General features: G+C 43.2%; 1 protein-coding gene across 14 annotated transcripts in view; it reads right to left on the bottom strand.

The window, feature by feature from the left end:
• The window catches only part of OSBPL6 (oxysterol binding protein like 6), a 213,892-nt gene that overhangs the window by 10,958 nt on the left and 179,837 nt on the right, over nucleotides 1-23,097 (bottom strand). For 8 of the 14 annotated variants that reach the window (XM_038422141.2, XM_038422145.2, XM_038422146.2 and 5 more), the window contains 4 exons: nucleotides 22,028-22,135; nucleotides 17,663-17,800; nucleotides 5,147-5,234; nucleotides 4,663-4,916 (listed from right to left, as the gene is read on the bottom strand). In XM_038422141.2, coding sequence (XP_038278069.1) covers nucleotides 4,663-4,916; nucleotides 5,147-5,234; nucleotides 17,663-17,800; nucleotides 22,028-22,135 — 588 coding nt within the window. The remainder of the gene's footprint in view (nucleotides 1-4,662; nucleotides 4,917-5,146; nucleotides 5,235-17,662; nucleotides 17,801-22,027; nucleotides 22,136-23,097) is intronic. The other 6 variants (XM_038422152.2, XM_043505398.1, XM_043505399.1 and 3 more) reach the window with 1 other exon arrangement.

Below are 23,097 nucleotides of genomic sequence, written 5' to 3'. Positions count from 1 at the left end.
CACACACACACACAGCCAACTGTCACATTGCACATAGGCCACTTTTGAACTTTACACTTATGGCATGTCTACACTGCCCTATAGATTGGACTACAGGGGTACGAATAGCAGTGCGCACAAAAGTGCCGTGCAGTAACTCCCCTGTATGGACACTGCAGACATGAACTAAAAGGTTCCTGGTTCACATTAACGTCTATGTTAATACAAAGTAGGAATGTTTTAGTTCGCACCTGCAGCATGCATGTGAGGGAGATACAGGGCAGCACTTTGGGGCACACTGCTATTCACACATCCACAATCTGAACTGTGGGACAGTGTAGACATGTCTGCTGTTTTGGGCCACCCAGGCAGTACAAAATGGCCGTATTTTAGCCATAACTGACCAGAAGAGAATTCCTCTCACTCTCCGCTGGCATAAAGCTGGCAAAGGTGGTGGAGCTGCCTCCTTCATCAGATGTCCCTCCACCCCAGTGCAGGGAGAGGAGGAGGGGGCATGTCAGGGATGCAGCAAAGTATGCCTTGTTCTCTACTGGCGTGAAGTCTCTGAGGGCATGTCTACACTGCAATAAAACACCTGCCGTTGGCCTGGGTCAACTGACTTGGGTTCACAGGGCTCAGGCTGCAAAGCTATAAAACTGCAGTGTAGACATTAGGGCTCGGGTTGGAGCCTGGGCTCTGGGAGCCCACGATGCAGGAGAATCCCTCAGTCTGAACATGTATGCTGCAATTTTATAGCCCCGCAGCCCGAGCCCTGTGAGCCAGAGTCAGCTGACATGGGCCAGATGTGAGTGTTTTATTGCAAAGTATAGACATATCCTGAGGGACCTTATACCAGTGGCCTAAAATAGAGCTATTACTCAGCAGCTGTAACTTAGGCTAGGGCCAGATGGTGCAGGATTGGGGAGTTGCAATTGGTCCAGGACTGCCCTTCCCTTTTGTGCCTGAGCTCTGGTCAGGGTCTGTGGACAGTCTGGCCCATAAAAAGATATTCTCTTCATTCAGGATAAACTAACTGAGTTTGCCAAAATTAGCCCACAGAACTGTCAAATTCCATCAGCTACTTCTACTTTTGGCTGCTGCCAAGCTGCCTCACCAGCAGAAAATAAGCAGCTAAGTCATTCCACACCCCATTTATACTCCCCTTACCAGTTCTCATTCAACCTCTGCTACCTTCCCTCCACCAACCACTGCCCACATATCTCCACCCTCATGCTTTCTCGTTCCCATTCCCTGGACTGAATGGAGATCTAAATGAACCCCCTCTGTTATCTCCAGCTGGCATCTGAGCAAAGCATCACTTTGACTGGTTCACTAATGGATGAATCCCTTCAAAATCTGATTCTCTGAACATATCGAGGGAGCAAAGAATATACAGTGGGAATTTGGTCTCTACCGAGGGGCAATGATGCAGAGGGGGTAACAGGAATTGCTAAATAGGTCTCATATGAACTCTGGATCATTGAAGTATGCGTGTGTACGAGATCAGAATTCCCAGCAGAGACCAATAAAAATTGGATTTTTGTTTCTGTGACACTATTTTTTGCCTTTATGGCCATCATCATCTTCTGTTAACTTTCTTCTGAGATGAGACCTTCTACCTGATGGTGTTCATTCTCAGACCAAGCCACTTTGTTTATCATGAACTATGCAACTTTAATTTGGCCTTCTTGTATGCATGTGTTATGATACAGTCTTTAATTACATGATCACATACTATTTTTTTTCCTCAGGATCCCTGCCTTATTCAGTGTACAGTGAATGGACAGTGCTCGCTTAGGACATGTCTTCACTACACAGTTAATTTAGGCTTTGATCCTATTCCGCCTCCTGTCCACACACAAAACCCTCTCACCCAAGTTTGATGGTGCTTTAAATCAGGATATCTGTCCCCCAACTGGGGCATAGCCTAGAATCTGGATGCTTCTTTCACTTGGGCTCATAACTCACCCACTTTGTAGTAAGGTCTCAAGCTAAATTACCTGTGTGCTAAAAGGCCTCCAGTGCCTTCCCACAATTCACCCCTTGTGTCCAAAAGGACAGACAACCTTAATTTTGTTATTTCCTAACTTGGGCTTGACTTTCCAATCTTAATGTTCTTTCATCATAAGTTTTTTTGTGTAATTTCCTAGGTTTTAAAAAAAGCAAACTCCAAAACAGAAATTCTATCATGTAGCATCATAGTGACACCCACATGATTCATCAGCAGGATTGAAACCTTTAGATCCATTGTAGAACACACTGTCACTTGAGCTAATTGAGTAAATGACAGCAGCAGCTGGTTGTCATCTTCTGAATGGACCAGCACTAGAGGGTGATGAGACACTTTCCCAGTTGGTTTCACGGATATTTGCTGACAACAGAGGACTCAGGAATCTTGGGTTCCGTTCTAGGCTAAGGAGGGGAATGTGCTCTAATCTGCTCATTCCCCCCAAGCATGACCCCTTCTGGCCCTATCCCTCCAGCCTATCCCTGCTCTATTCATGTCTCTTCCCTCTGCCCCATGGCTCACTGTCCCAGTCCCATTCTCTTCTCCTAACCAATCCCACCCTCCATTCTTCAGGCTTCTCATTCCAGTCCCAGTCTCCTGCATCTGTACTCCCTATCCTAGCCTCTTCCAGTCTCATCCTGCCCCACCAGGCTGCTTGCCCAGCCAATCCCACTCAGCTCCTCATCCAATCTGTCTCTTCCCTTCCCCGGCCTCCCATCACTCTCACACCTATGTTACCCCTGCCCACTGGCTCCCAGTCGCAGTCTCCTTTCCTCTAGTTCTGCCCCCAAACCCCAAGCAGGATGCAGCACTCACTGGCACAGATCCATCGTCTTTAGCACCTTGAGGAAAGAGAGGTCGCTGAGGGCAAGAATGCGAACCTATGAAGAAAGTGTGGATGGGGTATTGAATGACATCCCTGCTTATTTCCTTGCTTTTTACAGTTTGCCTTGGTGGCCTACGCAGTCTAACAACCTTCACTCACAGTTAACATTTGTGTGTGGGTATCCTTAATAAGAAACTACACTAACTAACTAAATATACAAGTATGCAGATACTATATCCCCAAGCTTTTTATTGCGCTCGAGTGTTTACTCACTAATTTGCAAAATTCACAATGTGCTTCCCAGTCATTAGTGAGACTTAGTGAGTTATAAACTTAATAATATTTATAGACACTCTCTACAGAATATAAATGTAAGCGATGTCCACAATAGGCAAGCAAACTAAGACAAAGATATAATCACAATTGCCTATTGTACCAACAGCAAACTACTTAGCTGTCACTCTCAAGCTCAGGAAAATATCTTATACAAATGATGTACACACTGGACACTGATAAACCAAGGAAGAAAACTGTATAGCCAAGGACTTTTAAATGAAATCCTATGGTCACCAATCCCCATTTATTCAATCCTAGGGACCAATCCCCATATGAACTGTAATTATAGGAAATGGGGTTGGAGTAGGGAGAAATGCCTAATCCAGCCAGGTACTAGATCATTCAGGGTTATCAGATCATAACTAATAGCTGTAATTGCACCCTGAAATGATGTGGAACATTGAGCGGAGCATGGAGCCCTGGGATAGAGCACCCACGGAAAAAAATTACTGTGTGCTTAGCACCCACCGACAGCCAGCTCCCCCGCTTCCTCCCACCCGCAGCGATGAGCTGTTCTGCAGTGTGCAGGGGACACTGGGGAAGAGGGGGTAGGAGAGGGGATGGGGCGCACTCAGTGGTGGAACTGGGCGGGAAGAGGTGGGGCAGTGGTGGAGCAGGGGGAAAAAGAGGTGGAGTGGGGGCTTGTGAGAAGTGGGAGTGGGGCCTGGGGCAAAGCAAGGGTGGGGGTGGGGAAAGAGTCGGTGGGGGTGACACCTGGGGCGGAGTGGCGGCGGGGGGTTGAGCACTCCCGGGGCCCGGAGGAAGACGCCACCTGCGAAGACACATGCTTTCAAACAGAGGAAGCAGGCAATCCCTATCAACTAGTTCAGGTGTTTTCTCTCACTATCTCATTGGACTGAGCCTCAACTAGTGCACTGTCATTTCAGCCTCTTTTAATTCAGAAATTAGAAAGCCATGAGACTGCAGACGAACAGGCGCCGCCCCGTGGGTGTTCCAGGGCTGGAGCACCCATGGAAAAAAAATAGTGAGTGCTCAGCACCCACCAGCAGCCCCCCCCCCACAGTCAGCTCTGCCGTCTTCCCCCAGGGCCTCCTACCTGCCGATGGGCCTCGTCAATCAGCTCCTTCCCCTCCCGCCCACCGCCGACCAGCTGTTCAGCAGCGTGCAGGAGGTACTGGGGTGGGAAGGGGAGAAGCGAGGGTGGGCGGTGCTTGGAGGAAGGGGGTGGAATAGGGCAGGGCGGTGGCAGAGCTGAGAAGAGGCGGGAGTGGGGTGGGGGTGGGGTGAGGGCAAGGCCTGGGGCAGAATGGGGATCAAGCACCCTTAGGCAACTCAGAAAGACGGTGCCTCTAATGTGATCAGCATCATCTGGATGCTGATGGAATTATGGTTCCAAAAGTCTCGCAATTTCTCTGGGCAATCTCACATATACAATGAACCAGGGGAATGACAAAATGGAACTCTGTGCAGGATACACACAAGAGCCCCCGGGGAAGATGAGAAAAATCTAAGCTTTTGCATATACAAAGTTGTGCTGTGCCAAATTTATTACCATGCGTTCGTATGGATCATCAGTTTCAGCAGCTTTGTCCAGGAGTTCACTGTATTCCAGTTCTTCACAAAGGTGTTGTAAAGTATTAAGAGGTTCATTTAGTTCAACTGGCATGGAGACTTTGGAGAGATCTTTGCCAATATTATTTCTCAAAATATTCCACAGATTGATATTACTGGTATCAGGACAGGGAGCTGGGAGACAAATCCGACGTCCATTCCTGAACGCACCTCCTGCTAGCTCACCGTTAAGAACTGGATGGGGAGAGGGGGGAAGGGGGAAGAAAATATTATTGTATTGAAATCTCCCCTTTAAAAACATAACAAAATTCATTCATGGAACCAAATTCACCACTGGAATTGCACTACAGGTGCAATTCCATTGATTTCAGCTGAATTGTGCCTGATTATACCAGCAGTAAATTTGGCTCATGATCTGAAAACAAATGTAATTTTCTGAAGTTTTTTAAAAATATGGTGTATACTTTGTCGGAAAACATTGTCTGCAACACTGGTGTTGTCCTCAGATATGTTATCACTCACATCACTGATATAGGATTCATCATCAGAAGCCTACAGAAGAAAAAAATTAAAAATTAGTGAATGAAATCCAGGACATCACTTATATAGTAAAACACAAATAAATTAAGCAAAACAAACATTCAAAGGAACCATGTTTAGCCTGGCAGAGCTAAAATTAGGTCTACCAGGTTTGATTCAGTTTGCATGTGCAAAGAACCAATCCCCTAATAGCACCAAGAGAAATTTTATGCTCACTGAATTTTCCTGAATTAAGTGTTATGGAGCCAAACAAAGACCTTCAAATTTATTTCACTTATCACTCTATCTTAGACTTTGTTCATCCGTAGGCCTGGTCTACACTGGGGGGGTGGAGGGGGAAATCGATCTAAGATACGCAACTTTAGCTATGAGAATAGCATAGCTGAAGTCAACGTGTCTTAGATCGACTTAGAATCACTTACTTCGCGTCCTTGCGGCGCGGGATCGATGGCCGCTGCTCCCCCGTCGACTCCGCTTCTGCCTCTCACCCTGGTGGAGTTCCGGAGTTGATGGCAGAGCGATCGGGGATCGATTTATCATGTCTACACTAAATGCGATAAATCAATCCCTGATAGATCGATCACTACCCGCCAATCTGGCGGGTAGTATACATGTGGCCTTAGTGTGTCCACGCCCACTCCTGTTGAAGTCTCCCCCTAGAGCGGAGGTGGGCAAACTATGGCCTGCGGAACTGTCCTGCCCGGCCCTTGAGCTCCCAACCGGGGAGGCTAGCCCCCGGCCCCTCCCCTGCTGTCCCCCCCTTCTCCGCAGCCACACCACCGCATGGGCAGCATGGCTGGCTCTGGCCAGGCCACGAGGCTGCGAGCTCCTGCTGCTCTAAGCTGCATGGTAAGGGGGCAGGGAGGTTGGATAAGGGGCAGGAGGTTCCAGGAGGCAGTCAGGGGACAGTGGACGGTTGGATGGGGCAAAGGTTCTGTGGGGGGATGGTCGGGGACGGGGAACAGGGGTGGTTGGATAGGTGTGGGAGTCACGGGGGCCTGTCAGGGGGCGGGGGTGTGGATAGGGATCAGGGCAGTCAGGGGACAGGGAGCTGGGGGGGTTGGATGGGGGTGGGGTCCCGGAGGGGCAGTTAGTGGCGGGGGTCCCGGGAGGGGGCAGTCAGGGAACAAGGAGCAGAGGGGGTTGGATGGGTCAGGGGTTCTTTGGGGGGCAGTCAGGGGGCGGGAAGTGGGAGGGGGTGGATAGGGGGCAGGGGCCAGGCTGTTTGGGGAGGCACAGCCTTCCCTACCCGGCCCTCCATACAGTTTCGCAACCCCGATGTGGCCCACGGGCCAAAAAGTTTGCCCACCCCTGCCCTAGGACAAAGAGAACAAACAACACTTAATTAGATGTTAGTCACATTGCTTAATGCAGTAGTGTAAGGAGCTCAGATACTGTAATGATGAGTGTGGTATAAGCACCTACATAGAACAGGAGTCCTTAGCTTCGTGGGAGTTGGATCAGGCCCTAAAAGAGTGAAAATGCTAATACAGTCCATCTTCATCTACTTACGTGTCTTTCTCCCTATGTTCTACCACAATACCCGAGGTCAGCTGGGACTCTTTTGCTAACAGGGCCTTATTTTTAAATATTTTTAAAGAGACATGGCTTTTGCAGTACACAGCCCTCGAGCTCTGGAATTTGCTTTCCTTGTGCATCCATCGAAGTCCAAATCTGTTGACTTTCAAGTTATGGAGCAACCAGTTCACTTAGGTTTTTGCGTGTGTGTGTGTGTATATATGAATAAATGTAATACATTTGCTGAGTTTTTTTGCACAGGTAGGTATTGTACAATGAAAAATAAAAATGAACACAAGTATTACTTCTCTCATTTTAAACTGACTTATTGTTAACATCACTCCAACAGATGAAGGAATTTCAAATCAGAAGTTCAAGCCAGTTTTTACAATAATTTGACCCATTTTATTTCCTTCCATTTTAAGTCACCAAAGTTGCTGCTGTGAGACTGTTGTATTGCCTGCTCACACTTAAATGTCATAGCACAACCCAAAACAACTGTTTTACTACCATTGTACTGAAGCAGGAAGTCTGCCTATGGTAGTGACAAAGGGATGTTGCCAAGTTAATATATTCTAAATGCTTTTCTTCTATTATAAGTAGAGCTATGTGAATGACTGATTTTTTTGGTTTCCTGGCAGTTCCAAAAAACAAAAACAAAAAAAACCCACCCAAAATTACTTCTGGGCAGACTCAAAACAAATTTTTTGAAGCTTTTGGTGAACTGAAAGGTCCAAACAATGTGTTCTGGTTGAACTAAATATTTTGTTTGGCTTGAAACATAACATTTCCTTTAGATTTTGAGCATTTTTTAAAAATAAAATTGAAGAATTTTCTTCTGCTGTGCAGTGCAGTACACAGTACAATACACAGCTGTACATGGCAACAGAGCACAGTGTAGTTGTACATGGTACAATATCATCTAGTATGACACATTCAAATGTATGGCTATTCAGTCATACAGGGCAAGACTGGGGGCACAAATGCGGTAATTGCATATGCAAATAACTAATTAGATCTCTATGCATACAAACAAGGTACACACATATATATATGTGAATGCATGGTACAGACATCTCACCTGGAATTTGCAATCACAGTAATTGGGCATGGAAAAAAACCTGCATAGTAATTTTATACATGTAATTCTAAAAAACATGTCTCATAATTTCATTAAAAGAAAAGGAGTACTTGTGGCACCTTAGAGACTAACAAATTTATTAGAGCATAAGCTTTCGTGAGCTACAGCTCACTTCATCGGATGCATTTGGTGGAAAAAACAGAGGAGAGATTTATATACACACACACACAGAGAACATGAAACAATGGGTTTATCATACACACTGTAAGGAGAGTGATCACTTAAGATGAGCCATCACCAGCAGCGGGGGGGGAGGGGGAAGGAAGGAGGAAAACCTTTCATGGTGACAAGCAAGGTAGGCTAATTCCAGCAGTATAAGAATTATAACATTCAAAAACCAGTTGGAGAACACTTCAATCTCTCTGGTCACTCGATCACAGTGGCTAAGAGTGGCTATCCTTCAACAAAAAAGCTTCAAAAACAGACTCCAACGAGAGATTGCTGAATTGGAATTAATTTGCAAACTGGATACAATTAATTTAGGCTTGAATAGAGACTGGGAATGGATGAGTCATTACACAAAGTAAAACTATTTCCCCATGGTATTTCTCCCTCCCACCCCACCCCCCACTGTTCCTCTGATATTCCTGTTAACTGCTGGAATTAGCCTACCTTGCTTGTCACCATGAAAGGTTTTCCTCCTTCCTTCCCCCCCCCCCCCCCGCTGCTGGTGATGGCTCATCTTAAGTGATCACTCTCCTTACAGTGTGTATGATAAATCCATTGTTTCATGTTCTCTGTGTGTGTGTGTATATAAATCTCTCCTCTGTTTTTTCCACCAAATGCATCCGATGAAGTGAGCTGTAGCTCACGAAAGCTTATGCTCTAATAAATTTGTTAGTCTCTAAGGTGCCACAAGTACTCCTTTTCTTTTTGCGAATACAGACTAACAGGGCTGCTACTCTGAAAACTGTAAGGAGAGTGATCACTTAAGATAAGCCATCACCAGCAGCGGGGGGGGGGGGGGAGGAGGAAAACCTTTCATGGTGACAAGCAAGGTAGGCTAATTCCAGCAGTTAACAAGAATATCAGAGGAACACTGGGGGGTGGGGTGGGAGGGAGAAATACCATGGGGAAATAGTTTTACTTTGTGTAATGACTCATCCATTCCCAGTCTCTATTCAAGCCTAAGTTAATTGTATCCAGTTTGCAAATTAATTCCAATTCAGCAGTCTCTCGTTGGAGTCTGTTTTTGAAGCTTTTTTGTTGAAGGATAGCCACTCTTAGGTCTGTGATCGAGTGACCAGAGAGATTGAAGTGTTCTCCAACTGGTTTTTGAATGTTATAATTCTTGACGTCTGATTTGTGTCCATTCATTCTTTTACGTAGAGAGTGTCCAGTTTGGCCAATGTACATGGCAGAGGGGCATTGCTGGCACATGATGGCATATATCACATTGGTAGATGCGCAGGTGAACGAGCCTCTGATAGTGTGGCTGATGTGATTAGGCCCTATGATGGTATCCCCTGAATAGATATGTGGACAGAGTTGGCAACGGGCTTTGTTGCAAGGATAGGTTCCTGGGTTAGTGGTTCTGTTGTGTGGTTGCTGGTGAGTATTTGCTTCAGATTGGGGGGCTGTCTGTAAGCAAGGACTGGTCTGTCTCCCAAGATCTGTGAGAGTGATGGGTCGTCCTTCAGGATAGGTTGAAGATCCTTGATGATGCGTTGGAGAGGTTTTAGTTGGGGGCTGAAGGTGATGGCTAGTGGCGTTCTGTTTTCTTTGTTGGGCCTGTCCTGTAGTAGGTGACTTCTGGGTACTCTTCTGGCTCTGTCAATCTGTTTCTTCACTTCAGCTGGTGGGTACTGTAGTTGTAGGAATGCATGATAGAGATCTTGTAGGTGTTTGTCTCTGTCTGAGGGGTTGGAGCAAATGCGGTTATATCGTAGCGCTTGGCTGTAGACAATGGATCGAGTGGTATGATCTGGATGAAAGCTAGAGGCATGTAGGTAGGAATAGCGGTCAGTAGGTTTCCGATATAGGGTGGTGTTTATGTGACCATCGCTTATTAGCACCATAGTGTCCAGGAAGTGGATCTCTTGTGTGGACTGGACCAAATGTGAAATAGTGACACCACTGACTTCCTGAGGAAACTACAGTCCATTGGTGATCTTCCTAAAAACACCATCCTAGCCACTATGGATGTAGAAGCCCTCTACACCAACATTCCACACAAAGATGGACTACAAGTCGTCAGGAACAGTATCCCCGATACTGTCACGGCTAACCTGGTGGCTGAACTTTGTGACTTTGTCCTCACCCATAACTATTTCACATTTGGGGACAATGTATACCTTCAAATCAGCGGCACTGCGATGGGTACCCGCATGGCCCCACAGTATGCCAACATTTTTATGGCTGACTTAGAACAACGCTTCCTCAGCTCTCGTTCCCTAATGCCCCTACTCTACTTGCGCTACATTGATGACATCTTCATCATCTGGATCCATGGAAAAGAAGCTCTTGAGGAATTCCACCATGATTTCAACAATTTCCATCCCACCATCAACCTCAGCCTGGTCCAGTCCACACAAGAGATCCACTTCCTGGACACTACGGTGCTAATAAGCGATGGTCACATGAACACCACCCTATATCGGAAACCTACTGACCGCTATTCCTACCTACATGCCTCTAGCTTTCATCCAGATCATACCACTCGATCCATTGTCTACAGCCAAGCGCTACGATATAACCGCATTTGCTCCAACCCCTTAGACAGAGACAAACACCTACAAGATCTCTATCATGCATTCCTACAACTACAATACCCACCTGCTGAAGTGAAGAAACAGATTGACAGAGCCAGAAGAGTACCCAGAAGTCACCTACTACAGGACAGGCCCAACAAAGAAAATAACAGAACGCCACTAGCCATCACCTTCAGCCCCCAACTAAAACCTCTCCAACGCATCATCAAGGATCTACAACCTATCCTGAAGGACGACCCATCACTCTCACAGATCTTGGGAGACAGACCAGTCCTTGCTTACAGACAGCCCCCCAATCTGAAGCAAATACTCACCAGCAACCACACACCACACAACAGAACCACTAACCCAGGAACCTATCCTTGCAACAAAGCCCGTTGCCAACTCTGTCCACATATCTATTTGGGGGACACCATCATAGGGCCTAATCACATCAGCCACACTATCAGAGGCTCGTTCACCTGCGCATCTACCAATGTGATATATGCCATCATGTGCCAGCAATGCCCCTCTGCCATGTACATTGGCCAAACTGGACACTCTCTACGTAAAAGAATGAATGGACACAAATCAGACGTCAAGAATTATAACATTCAAAAACCAGTTGGAGAACACTTCAATCTCTCTGGTCACTCGATCACAGACCTAAGAGTGGCTATCCTTCAACAAAAAAGCTTCAAAAACAGACTCCAACGAGAGACTGCTGAATTGGAATTAATTTGCAAACTGGATACAATTAACTTAGGCTTGAATAGAGACTGGGAATGGATGAGTCATTACACAAAGTAAAACTATTTCCCCATGGTATTTCTCCCTCCCACCCCACCCCCCACTGTTCCTCTGATATTCTTGTTAACTGCTGGAATTAGCCTCCCTTGCTTGTCACCATGAAAGGTTTTCCTCCTTTCCCCCCCTGCTGCTGGTGATGGCTTATCTTAAGTGATCACTCTCCTTACAGTGTGTATGATAAACCCATTGTTTCATGTTCTCTGTGTGTGTGTGTGTGTGTGTGTGTGTGTATATAAATCTCTCCTCTGTTTTTTCCACCAAATGCATCCGATGAAGTGAGCTGTAGCTCACAAAAGCTTATGCTCTAATAAATTTGTTAGTCTCTAAGGTGCCACAAGTACTCCTTTTCTTTTTGCGAATACAGACTAACACGGCTGCTACTCTGAAACCTGTCATAATTTCATTAGTTTATCATGCTGGCATGACAAAATGCTCTTTGATCATTAAAGATTACAATCAATCTTCCTAACTTATACTGCAAGCAGGTATTTCAGAGCATGTCATAACAATAATCAAAGTATGGCTCAGAGTAGAAATATGTCTGTGCCCTGCATGCACTTATAAATATGTAAATATGAGGCTAGTGGCTCCTCCTAAATTTTCCTTTCCACTTGCTTCCTCATGAAATGCCTTGCTGGCTTGGCAGGAAAGTGTTTGTTATCAGCAGATAATGGAATTGCATGATGGATCACTTAGCCGTGATGCAGCACAGCTTTTTCCATACTGCTTCAGAATGGCTGAGTTTCCACTTTATATGTAACCAAGCCCCAGGGTTAATTTCCTGCTTTCAGTTTTCTTGTCTAGTACATTGTCCTGTAGAAGCCAGTGCCATTGTAATCTGGGGACTGAAACATTTAGCTGAACAATGGGGAGCTCAGGACATGTGCCATTAGGGAGACATTAGAAAGCCAGTCATCTTTCAAAGGTGAAGTGGAAAAGGAGCATCAAGGTTTGCTCCCTGGACCAGGCCACTTGAGATTTATCATATTGTGTGCAACAGACTGATCCAGTGTCACAGCAAGTAGAATTACATTCCATCCACATACCACATAATGTATAGTTCCACACACACACACTCTGAAGAAGAGCTCTGTGTGGCTCAAAAGCTTGTCTCTCTCACAAACAGAAGTTGGTCCAATAAAAGATATTACCTCATCCACCTTGTCTCACAGACATTTGCACTCATTCTTTATTACCGATGTTAGGTGTTTTTAAGAACAGTTATTTATAATATATTTTAGGCTTAACCTGCCTGATAAGCTCTCTTTAATTAGCATATTTCTATCCTGTAGAACATAAAATAAATCACAGCTCAAGGGACAGCAAAGTTATATAAACAAAAATTCTTGATTTTGAAGCTGCTTTTGCCATTCAGCTGATATCAGTGTTAGGTTATTTTGCAAATTATTATTTTTTTAAAAACATCTGTGTTGGTCTTTCCAAACAAAATTTTCTTTTCCTAAAAAGTTGAAAATTCCAAAATACTACACAATGCATGAAAACTGCAAAGTAATGATTGTCAGACATATATTATTAGTGTGACTTAAGATAATCAAAGCTTAAATGTTATAAAATATGCTGAAATATGTTCATGTCTATGTAGCTGATCCAGAGGGAGATGGTAACAATACATTGTACACCTGGTAGATCTACAAACTGAATTAAGAAATTCTATTCTCCCAATGGAGAACCCTGGCCACATTGTTCTTGTAGCATCCTGTGCCGGAGAATTGAGAGTTTTCCTGGTCAAAGGTACAGTACATTGGCACACTCTGCCATGAGTAAGCTAATAATGCCGAAAAGATGGAGGGAAAACATGGCAATTGTACAACAACACTTCATTACTGTGTTTTAAATAGACTAAAAAAATGTAAAGAATTAGTCAAGGTATTTTTAATACTGCCCCGTGGCTCTCCAAATGTCAGATAAGGGAGAAATGTTTCAAAAAATCCTACCAACCTGAACAAGCAATATTTTTAAAGCTTTAATACACACAGAGAAAACGTAATTACTTTATTCTGTGGCATACAGCAAGCTAACCAAAACAAAATTATGCTCTTGGATATGAAGCATTCTTTTTGGACCCATATTTGTTAAGGGTCATTTAAGAAGACATTATTTTTCATCACCCAAAATACCTTATGATGCTTCACTTAACTTTTTAATATCTTCAAAAATCCTAACAGTAATTCAGATTTATCAAGAATAAAAAAGGAGAACTAACTCAGCATCTGTTCGGTGCTCCTTTGTAATCCCCCACATTACAAGCACCACAGAGAAAGTGGGAAGGAAGGAAGGAATTAGCTTCTCAAATTTAACTGAGCACATATGGCACACTGTACCTTACTCACCAAGCTCCGCATGAAGACTAAAATTTTACCTCCTCTATTTTAAAAGACTGTTGTGCTAGAGAGAAACTGACACTAGATAATTATGAAATCCTGCCCTCATTGACTCATGGGCTGGGGGAATAGAAAGTGCCAGCATGTCGCTGATAAAAGAGCCATCCTGCCAGTGCAAGGCACAGCATATTCACCAGGCAGCCTAACCATGCTAGATATCCTAGATAGCAGCCCGTATACCCTGGGGTGCTAAACATGCTAGATAGCAGCACTTATCCCCATGGGTGCACGGCCAGGACAGAGGCCAGGTCCTACCGTGGTGTGCTCCTGAGGGCATTGCTACATTGGAAGCGTTAAAGCGCTGTCGTGGGAACGCTCCCGCGGCAGCGCTTTGAAGTGCGAGTGTGGTCACGTGCGAGCGTGGGGAGATAGATCTCCCAGCGCTCCTGGTAATCCACCTCCATGAGGGGATTAGCTCTGAGCACTGGGAGCACAGCCCCCAGTGCTTGGAGCCTGCCTACACTAGCGCTTTAAAGAGCTCAGACTTGCTGTGCTCAGGGGGGTGATTTTTCATACCCCTGAGCCAGCAAGTTAGAGCGCTATAAAATGTAAGTGTAGACAAGCCCTCAGTGGCTGTAATAGAGATTCTGTCCACTTGCTTCAGGGGGAAATTGGAAGTGATAGGCTCCATACCCCCTCTTCCCAATAAACACACATGGCTCAGCCCAGGGCAGAACTTGACTTTTGTAAGTAATAGCAGCAACCCCCACCTGCCTTTTGGACAGATAGCAGCAGAGCACTATAGTGGTGGCAGCTGCAGATTGCCACATCACAAAAGAGGAGTTTAACCCTTAACACGAATGTCATGTTCTAAGTCAAAAGATGGGAATGTACGAAACTCATCTTCTTTCTCTTTCCCACTCCCTGTCCCCAGTCACCTTCCTAAGGCCTCCCTAGTTACCTGCTAGCAAAGGCCATTCCCCTCTTAGCACAGTGCTGAAAGTGCCAATTGCACAGGCAGAGACTCCATTCTACACAGAACTGACCTCTCCCACCAGCCTAATCACTGGGATGGGCTCAGTGCCAGCAACTCCCCCACTCTACATCTGCTCAAACTACTCAGAGCTATCCACCCCCTGCTTCTTACATCCACGAGTTAGGGGATAGGGTTTGCCACCATGAAAGAGAGTTAGGGCAGAAGAACAGGGGGAAAAGGTTCTTTGCAAGGGAGGTAGGAGGGTGGTTTGGGACTGGCTCTTCCCACCATTCCTAGGTAGGTCTCACTTCCAATTAGCCACTGATCCAACTTCTTCCCTGGCATGATGCCCCTTATTCGGTACTGCCAAACCCAAATAAACTGGCCAGTCCTGAACTTGTAAAATACCTCACACCGCCCTATGACAAGAGCATATGCAGCATGGTATTTATTGTAGAACAGGAACAAAAACTTTTTAAGCATCCTCCCAGTCACTTTCTGTTCCTCAAAATTAATTAACGTGCACACACACGAATGAGAGAAGGAAAAAATTGGTTATTTTTTATTTCATTAATATTTTCCCCTTGAATAAATGAATTGATTTTGTCAGGCATTCCCTGGTTTCTCGCCTCTCTCTGTATAGATTGGTCAGCAGATATTAACTAAAAGAGCTGCTCACTGGGGTGACCGATGTGAGAATCGGTTTTCCTGCCTACCATCACAGTGGATGCGGTACAACAACAAGGTGGTTCAGTATTAGGTGACAGAGGCACAGGCAAGGTGCTCAGTGAAGCAGGAAGCTGAACTCCCAAGCATTGCACAGTCATTTATACTCCTTGGAGAGGTTTATTCTAATTATAAAATTAAAAGATTTTCAGTTAAAACAGTAACAGTAATAATAATAATAAAACCTAGCTCTTTTGTAGAGCTCTTCATCCATAGATCTCAAAGTGCAGAAAACAATTACATTAGTTGGGGGATGGTTTCTGGAGGAACCTTCCTGTGAGCAGCTTAGGTTATAGATTCCAGCCCTTGGGGACTGAAAATACTGCAATCCAGGGCCTTGAGATTAGGGGGAGTAAGGAAGAAAATTATTGTTTTTCCTGTCTCCAAAAGGGGCTAAAATAAACTATTTATTTTGATGACAAGTCGAATAATACAGTTAAAGAAAAGAATCTGTTTTTTAAACTAAGGACAGATTTTCCAAAGAGCTAAGCATCCAGCAGCTTGCTTGAGATAAATAACAAAAACACTGGAGGCCTTTGCATGCTTTCACTCCTTGGAGATTTGTTCCCTTTGCTAAATTTGATAGTAGCCTAGACCAGTGCTACTGAAAGTGGTGGTCCGCGGACCGGTGCCAGACCGCGAGACATCGGCTGCTGGTCTGCGCGCACATTGGAAAAAAAAAATGCCGGTCCTCCACATCAGATGGCTTGAGAAGCACTGGCCTAGACTGTGTTTCACCTGGTGAAGCTGTGGGATCTCCACTGTGAAGCCTATGAAGTTATTTTAGCTGGCACTCAAGTTGCCTTAAATAGAAAACTAGCTATTTTCTTCTTTTATTAAAAGATGCTTTTACTCTCAGCTACTTCCAAGCCTTACATGTGGCAGTGGGTAGTAGAATACAAAAGAGTTTTAAGTGTCCTGTGTCTCTCTTCAGGGGTACTTTAGTCTGTGTCATGTTAACATTACAGGCTCCTCACAGCAGATGCTCTGAGGTTGAAGTAGAACCGGGAGCTGCTGGTTTCAGTAAACAATTTGAAGGTCTTATTTGTCTACGCATCCTAAAGAGCAACATTATTCTTATATGTTTTAAATGGATTAAAATTATTGTTTATTTATTTTAATTTCAAGGTACCAGCTATGGAAACATCCAGTTGGGGAATTCAATCTCTGAGCTAGTTTGTAGTCTTGAGAAATCTGCTGAATCAGCACCCTGCAAAGATGCTACTGCTCTCCTAAGGAGGTTGGGTGTTCAGGGCAAGAAATCTGCCACTTGCTCCCAATCCTTTCATGTCAGGCAGTCGCTATGTAATAACAGGATGTTGCTCCCTCTCCCTGAAGTGTGAAATCATTTTTCTTTGTGTGGTGTAGTGTAGGGTTAGGAAAATGAAGCCTGAAAAGGTGTACAAGTGCAATGCAATTTAACAGCAGACAAGGTAACAACAGGGGGCTGGAGAGAAGAGGATTATTGCAGCTCTTAAAGAATGTGGATGCAAACTTTATCACTAAGGGCTCAGGATTCAACAGGGATGCTATTTGGAAAGATGAAGCGATTCCATTTAGAAATTCTACAATAGCACTTTTAAAAAGTTGTAGTTAAAAGCACATGATTATCCACAAAAACCACAGTAGGGGATTTAGAGACACTGTCTAGCGCAAACAGAAGAAACAATTAAGGGAAGTTCCACATGCCACTCATGCAAGCATGGGAGAATTCTGCAGCGTAAATCCTCAGCACACCATTCAAAACGCTACGTAAACATCTGGAACAACCCAGGAGAGTTAGGGATCGTAGCATTATTCTGTGGCCTGAACTATTCCTGACTGCTGTAGTTTGCAGTTTGAACAACCCCTTTGCCCAGTTTTCCAGATACTACCTATACTTTAAGTCACAGACAGTGACTTTGTGTAATTTTTTTTTTTAATTCAGATGGTTTCATCCAGATTAGTGGCCACCCACAAACACACATTATGGATCCCTTCCATTTTACCCTTATATGGAGATTTGCATTGTCTAGCAAGGATAGATACCAAATACACTGCATTTCTACACAATAATTCTAATTACTGTGACTCTCTATGGAACACTTAAGAGTTTCAGGATTACTTGTCAATGCTACCTACAGAACATTTCCGAATTAGGGTCAAAGGTTCATTCAGTATTTGTTGTCTTATGCTATCTGATCCCATTGATATTAAGATTATTGACAAACAGCACATGACACAGTGCCATGGCCTACCTCATTTTCTGATGAGCTTGCCGACAAAAGCACTTCCTGTGCATCAAAGAATTCGGAGACAGATTCAGACATAGAGAGCCTGCTCTCATGAGAAACTTGCTGAGACAAGGGGAGATTGACATGGATTTGTTCACCAGTCTGTAAACAAAACAAACATAAGGACGTAAAATACTATTTCTAATACAGAAAACCTGTGCGTACGGAGTAAGAGATGGAGCGTACGAAAAATTATCCATGTGAAACATTTATTTGAAGTACATATGGGGGCCAACATTTCCATAGAAACTTGTGTACAATTAACAAACGAGACTTGAAATATTACCAAAAAAAATCTAGTCCTCTGAATAATTACACATCCATCAAAATGAGATATAGTCCTATTCAGAAGCAGAAGTAAGTAAGCTTCAGTATTCAGAGTAGCAGCCATGTTAGTCTGTATCTTCAAAAAGAAAAGGAGGACTTGTGGCACTTGTTGCATCCAGTGAAGTGAGCTGTAGGTCACGAAAGCTTATGCTCAAATAAATTTGTTAGTCTCTAAGGTGCCACAAGTCCTCCTCTTCTTTAAGCTTCAGTAGTGTGTATAATCATGGATCTGGATTCTGTACCCAGAGGAACAGCTTTGGGGACTTCTGTTGTATAGTGCTAAAGCATTTCAATTATGAGCTCCAAAGACATTTGGGATGGAGACATCTTTCATAATATTTTTCATTAACCACATTGGAACTATCCTTCATCAAAACAAAAAAATGGCTTAAAAGGCTGGGGGGTTATTTTTAATTATTATTTTCAAATTAATGCCCCTCTTAATTTCAGTAGTGACAAAATAATCTCTTAAACATGTTCAGAAAAGTGATTACCGCAACTTCTTACTCCATACAGCAGTTCCCTGTGTGTACTCTGAGTCATATTCGGATTACTTTGGATAACAATAAATGGTTATTGATATCAGCACCAAAGAGCCAATACAGCTAAGGAGAATGAGCTGGTATGGCTTGAATCAGTATAATTGTACACTATGGGATACATTACTCTTTCCATGGGACAACCCGGAGAGAGGGAGAATAAAATTCAGAGAGGTTTTCCCTATATCATTCCATTGGGGTAGAGAGAGGAGTCGGGATTGCTCCACTGTGGAATGAACAGAGGGTTCTCTCCCACACTCCCCAGATACTTGCTGAGATACATGAGGACAGTGAAGACTCTGCAGAAGACCATAGCCGGCATACAGAGGCCCTGTGACTCCACACAAGCCCTTCCCGCTCCTCCTGTCACTCTCCCAACTCTCTAGCATTGTGACTCCACTAATGCCATCTAGCCCAGGCTTCCTCCACAACAAGCTGCTCCCAAAATACTCCCTTAAAGGAGGTTTCCACAGTGTGGAGAGACTGCACAAAATTATCATCTTGTCCTCGTGTGATGGTTCTCAGACCTACAGAGCAGCTTCTATGGCATCTGGGAAAAGGAGGAACATGAACAGATCTGGGGCCCACAATTTGGCTCCAAGTTATAATTAATGATGATGACACTTGAACAAGAAAAGGGCCAGCTTGACACAGCTCCCAGGGGGAGCTTATAGGGCTGCCAGTTAGAAAAATATATCTTTACTTCTGAATTGTGTGCATTTGATGAAGTACAAAAGTTACTGAGATACAATACACCTGGGACCCAACAAAACAATTCCTGTTCGGAGTACAAGTGCACTCCTTACTAACCTCAGCACAGAAACCCTGAAAACTTTTTTGTTGACATGTCAGTCTACACAAGCTACTAATACCGTAACACTATTTTACAAAGTTGTCTCCATTTGTACAATCGTTAATTATAAATACAAAAAATATAAGTTAAACACCATTTTTTCACCACTGATGTTTGGGAAAATGAGTGTTTAAGTGATGGGGATTTGATGCTTTGTGGCGTTTGACTGATCATAATCATCAGAGGGGTCTAGTTTATTGTTATTATTTATATAAGAAGGCCATTAAAGTTTTAAAATTTTGCATGGACTGTACTTTTTTTTTTGCTAATTAGTGTAATGCACCAGAGCCAAGTATAAGTGCTGAAGAAATCAAATTAAACAAAGTATTAAATGTTTGTAAATATGACAAAATGTGAATATTTTTTTCTAAACTTGATTGATTGATTAAAAATACTGTGGAGTGCATTTTCAGAAACACAGCCTGGCTTCAGCAGGAACAAATGTCACTTGCGCAATGAATTGCTGCAATAATTTGAATAGCTTGGAGGGGCAGATTCTCAAATTTTTGCATAAAATTCATTTTGGGGTTCAAAAACGTGGGTGCAAACAGGGAGGCCACATATTAGCCTGATTGAAAAATATACCCACACTATACATACGATTATATTGCAGAAAAATGAAGAGAAGGAGTCAAATTCAGACCTGGTGAAACAGGTCCAATTCTATGAGCTCCAATAATCAAGACACACTTATGCCAAAATATATGTGTATATATTGAAAAGTAATAACTAAGTAACATTAATGTTAACCACCAAAAACAAAATAAGAAGAATTAAAAAAAAGTCTGTGTTAAGGCTCTAACTCCAGACCGTTGTGCCTTTCCATTGTTGGACACGTTATCCTCCATCTACAGATTCCACAATGCTAGGTTCCAATCAAATTGTATTTTGGACTTTCCAAAATCAAACACACAAATATCTTAACATAGATTTAGACTATTCTTTCTTGTTGGGAAAATAATTAGGAGACAAATGGTACCTTAACTGAAATGGCTTGACATATCTGAAAAACACGCTTCTGAATGGAAACGCCGGATGGAAAACATATTGGTGAAATACCAACACAGACAACAGTGATAGACACACAACATTAATTTGTAATTTCTGATATATGCCCAAATTCAGATCTATTCTTCTTGTGAAGTAAACTGAACTGCCATTCACACAAATACTCAATAGAGGGTATTTTTTGTTGACTGAGGATAGAGAGGTATTAAGGACCTGATCTGGCAAACACTTACTGCCAGCATAGTGCTTACTTTGTTTAGTGATCCCTTTGACTTCACTGTGATAAATGCAAAGTAATGCACATTGGAAAACACAATCCCAGCTATACATACAAAAGAATGGGGGCCTAAATTAGCTGTTGCCACTCAAGAAAGAGATCTTGGAGTCGTGGACAGTTCTCTGCAAATAACCGCTCAACATGTAGCAGCTGTCAAAAAAGCTAATAATGTTAGGAACCACTAGAAAAGGGATGGATGATAAGCCTGAAAATATCATAATACCACCATATGAATCGATGGTATACCCACACATTGAATACTGTGTGAAGTTCTGGTCATCACACCTCAAAAAAGATATATTAGAATAGGAAAAGGTACAAAGAAGGGCAACAAAAATGACTGAGGATATGGAACAGCTTCTGTATGAGGAGAGATTAAAAAGAATGGAACTTTTCAGTTTGGAAAAGAGACGACTAAGACGGGAATATAATAGAGGTCTATAAAATCGTGAATGGTGTGGAGAAAGTAAATAAGGAAGTGTTGTTTACTCCATCACATAACACAAGAACTAGGGGTAGCCCAATGAAATTAATAGGCAGCAGGTTTAACACAAACAAAAGGAAATACTACTTCACACAAAGTCAACCTGTGGAATTCAGTGCCTGAGGAGGTTGTGAAGGCCGTAACTATACAGGGGTTCAAAAAAGAACTAGTAAGTTCATGGAGGATAGGTCCATCAACAGCTATTAACCAAGATGGTCAGGGATGCAACCTCATGCTCTGAGTATCAGTAGCTTGTGATTTCCAGAAGCTGGGAGTGGATGACAGGGAGTGGATCGCCCAATGATTGAGCTGTTCTGTTCATTCCCTCTGAAGCACTTGACATTGGCCACTGTTGGAAGACAGGATACTGGGCTAGATGGACCACTGGTCTGACCCAGTATGGCCGTTCTTATGACCATCTACAGTAATAAGCACCAGGACTCATAAGCATTTGTAGGACTGGGCCCTGATACACTGCAAGCAACCAAGATACAGTCATTCTCAGGTACTCATCTGATTACATAAAAATACAATAGAATCTCACTAATTCCCACTTCACTAATACATATACAATAATTTATACTCAAAATCAGTGAGGCCTCTCCCTTTCTCAGCAGAGGTTTAATAGCAGAGTTCTCCAGTGAGATCTCACATTGCTAAAACTTCACTGTTTTCATGCAAGATACTCCAGAATATATCCTCCTTGCTTTTTATATATATGTGCTTGTTCACTTACATGCCAATTTGCAAAATTCAATAATTTGCACAAGGTCCCTCAGTTATTAGTGAGAATTAGCTAGGTTCGATTGTACACTAATTCCATTAAAGGCCAAAGTCTTACCTCATCAGGACTAGGGATAATATTTACACTGACAACCTGATCACAAATAACAGACTCAGAATGTATTCTGTTCAAGCGACTCCTTAGTTCAGCATTCTGGTTGAGAGCCTTAAAATAAAAATTGCACATTTAATTTCAAATTAAAAAGCAAGCATAAAACAGAGCAAAAAAAACCCAGCAGCTGAACTACATACTTTCAAGAAGTGTCCTAATAAATTACAGAATCTCCTTAGCTGCATTTTTATACCCTTTCTGGCCATCAGGTATGTGATTCATATCGGGGGGTTTTTTTCCTTTGATTTCAGCAATTTTCACATGTCAAGGAGAGTGATGTTCTTCCATAACACAGCAATGATATTCTGCCCATCTTCGTTCTTTGTGTAGCTCAAAGTGTTTGGGAGATATACCACTGGGTTATGCACATTCTGAAAATGGGGTGTGAAAAGAGCAAGGAAGAACGAAGCTGCATCAGACTACTAAAGAGATACCTCCCTCCCCTCCACACATGTCAAAAGAGGCACCACTTGTGTTATAGCTGTGAAGCAGGTACTGAACTTGGGTTGCCAGCACGAAGAGCAAATCAAAGGAAACAGCCAACCCCAATACAAAAACAGAACAGTTGACTCATGATGTGATTTTCAAAATACTCACATTAAGGGAAACATACAATGCATACATAGAAACATTAGTGTCAACTTATTCACAGCCCAGGGTGAACAAGATCTTTACAGATAAATACACAGACAAGATTCTTGCTCCAAATGGTTCACACTCTATATAGACATAGGATGGGGGGATGGGATGCAACAGGTAGTAGCAATAAAGTTAGTTCATATATTGCAATTACACAATTTTTTATTTCAAGTTTTCTTTCTACTTTCATTTCCTATTGTCTATTTTATTAACACATTCTGAGGCGAGGATTAGGTTGTACAGGTCTCTTGGTAGTTGTGTGCTTTAAGGAGGGACTGGGGGGGAGGAGGGTCAGGAAAATGTTCCAGGAGAAGACAATGACACAGAAAAGGCATGGAGACAAGATCAAGAAATCACAAAGGATATGTCTACACTGC

Source organism: Dermochelys coriacea, chromosome 11 (assembly GCF_009764565.3).
Source record: "Dermochelys coriacea isolate rDerCor1 chromosome 11, rDerCor1.pri.v4, whole genome shotgun sequence".
Taxonomy (NCBI): domain Eukaryota; kingdom Metazoa; phylum Chordata; order Testudines; family Dermochelyidae; genus Dermochelys; species Dermochelys coriacea.
The sequence above is the reverse complement of the archived record's forward strand: the minus strand, read 5'-3'. Positions and strand labels throughout refer to the sequence as shown.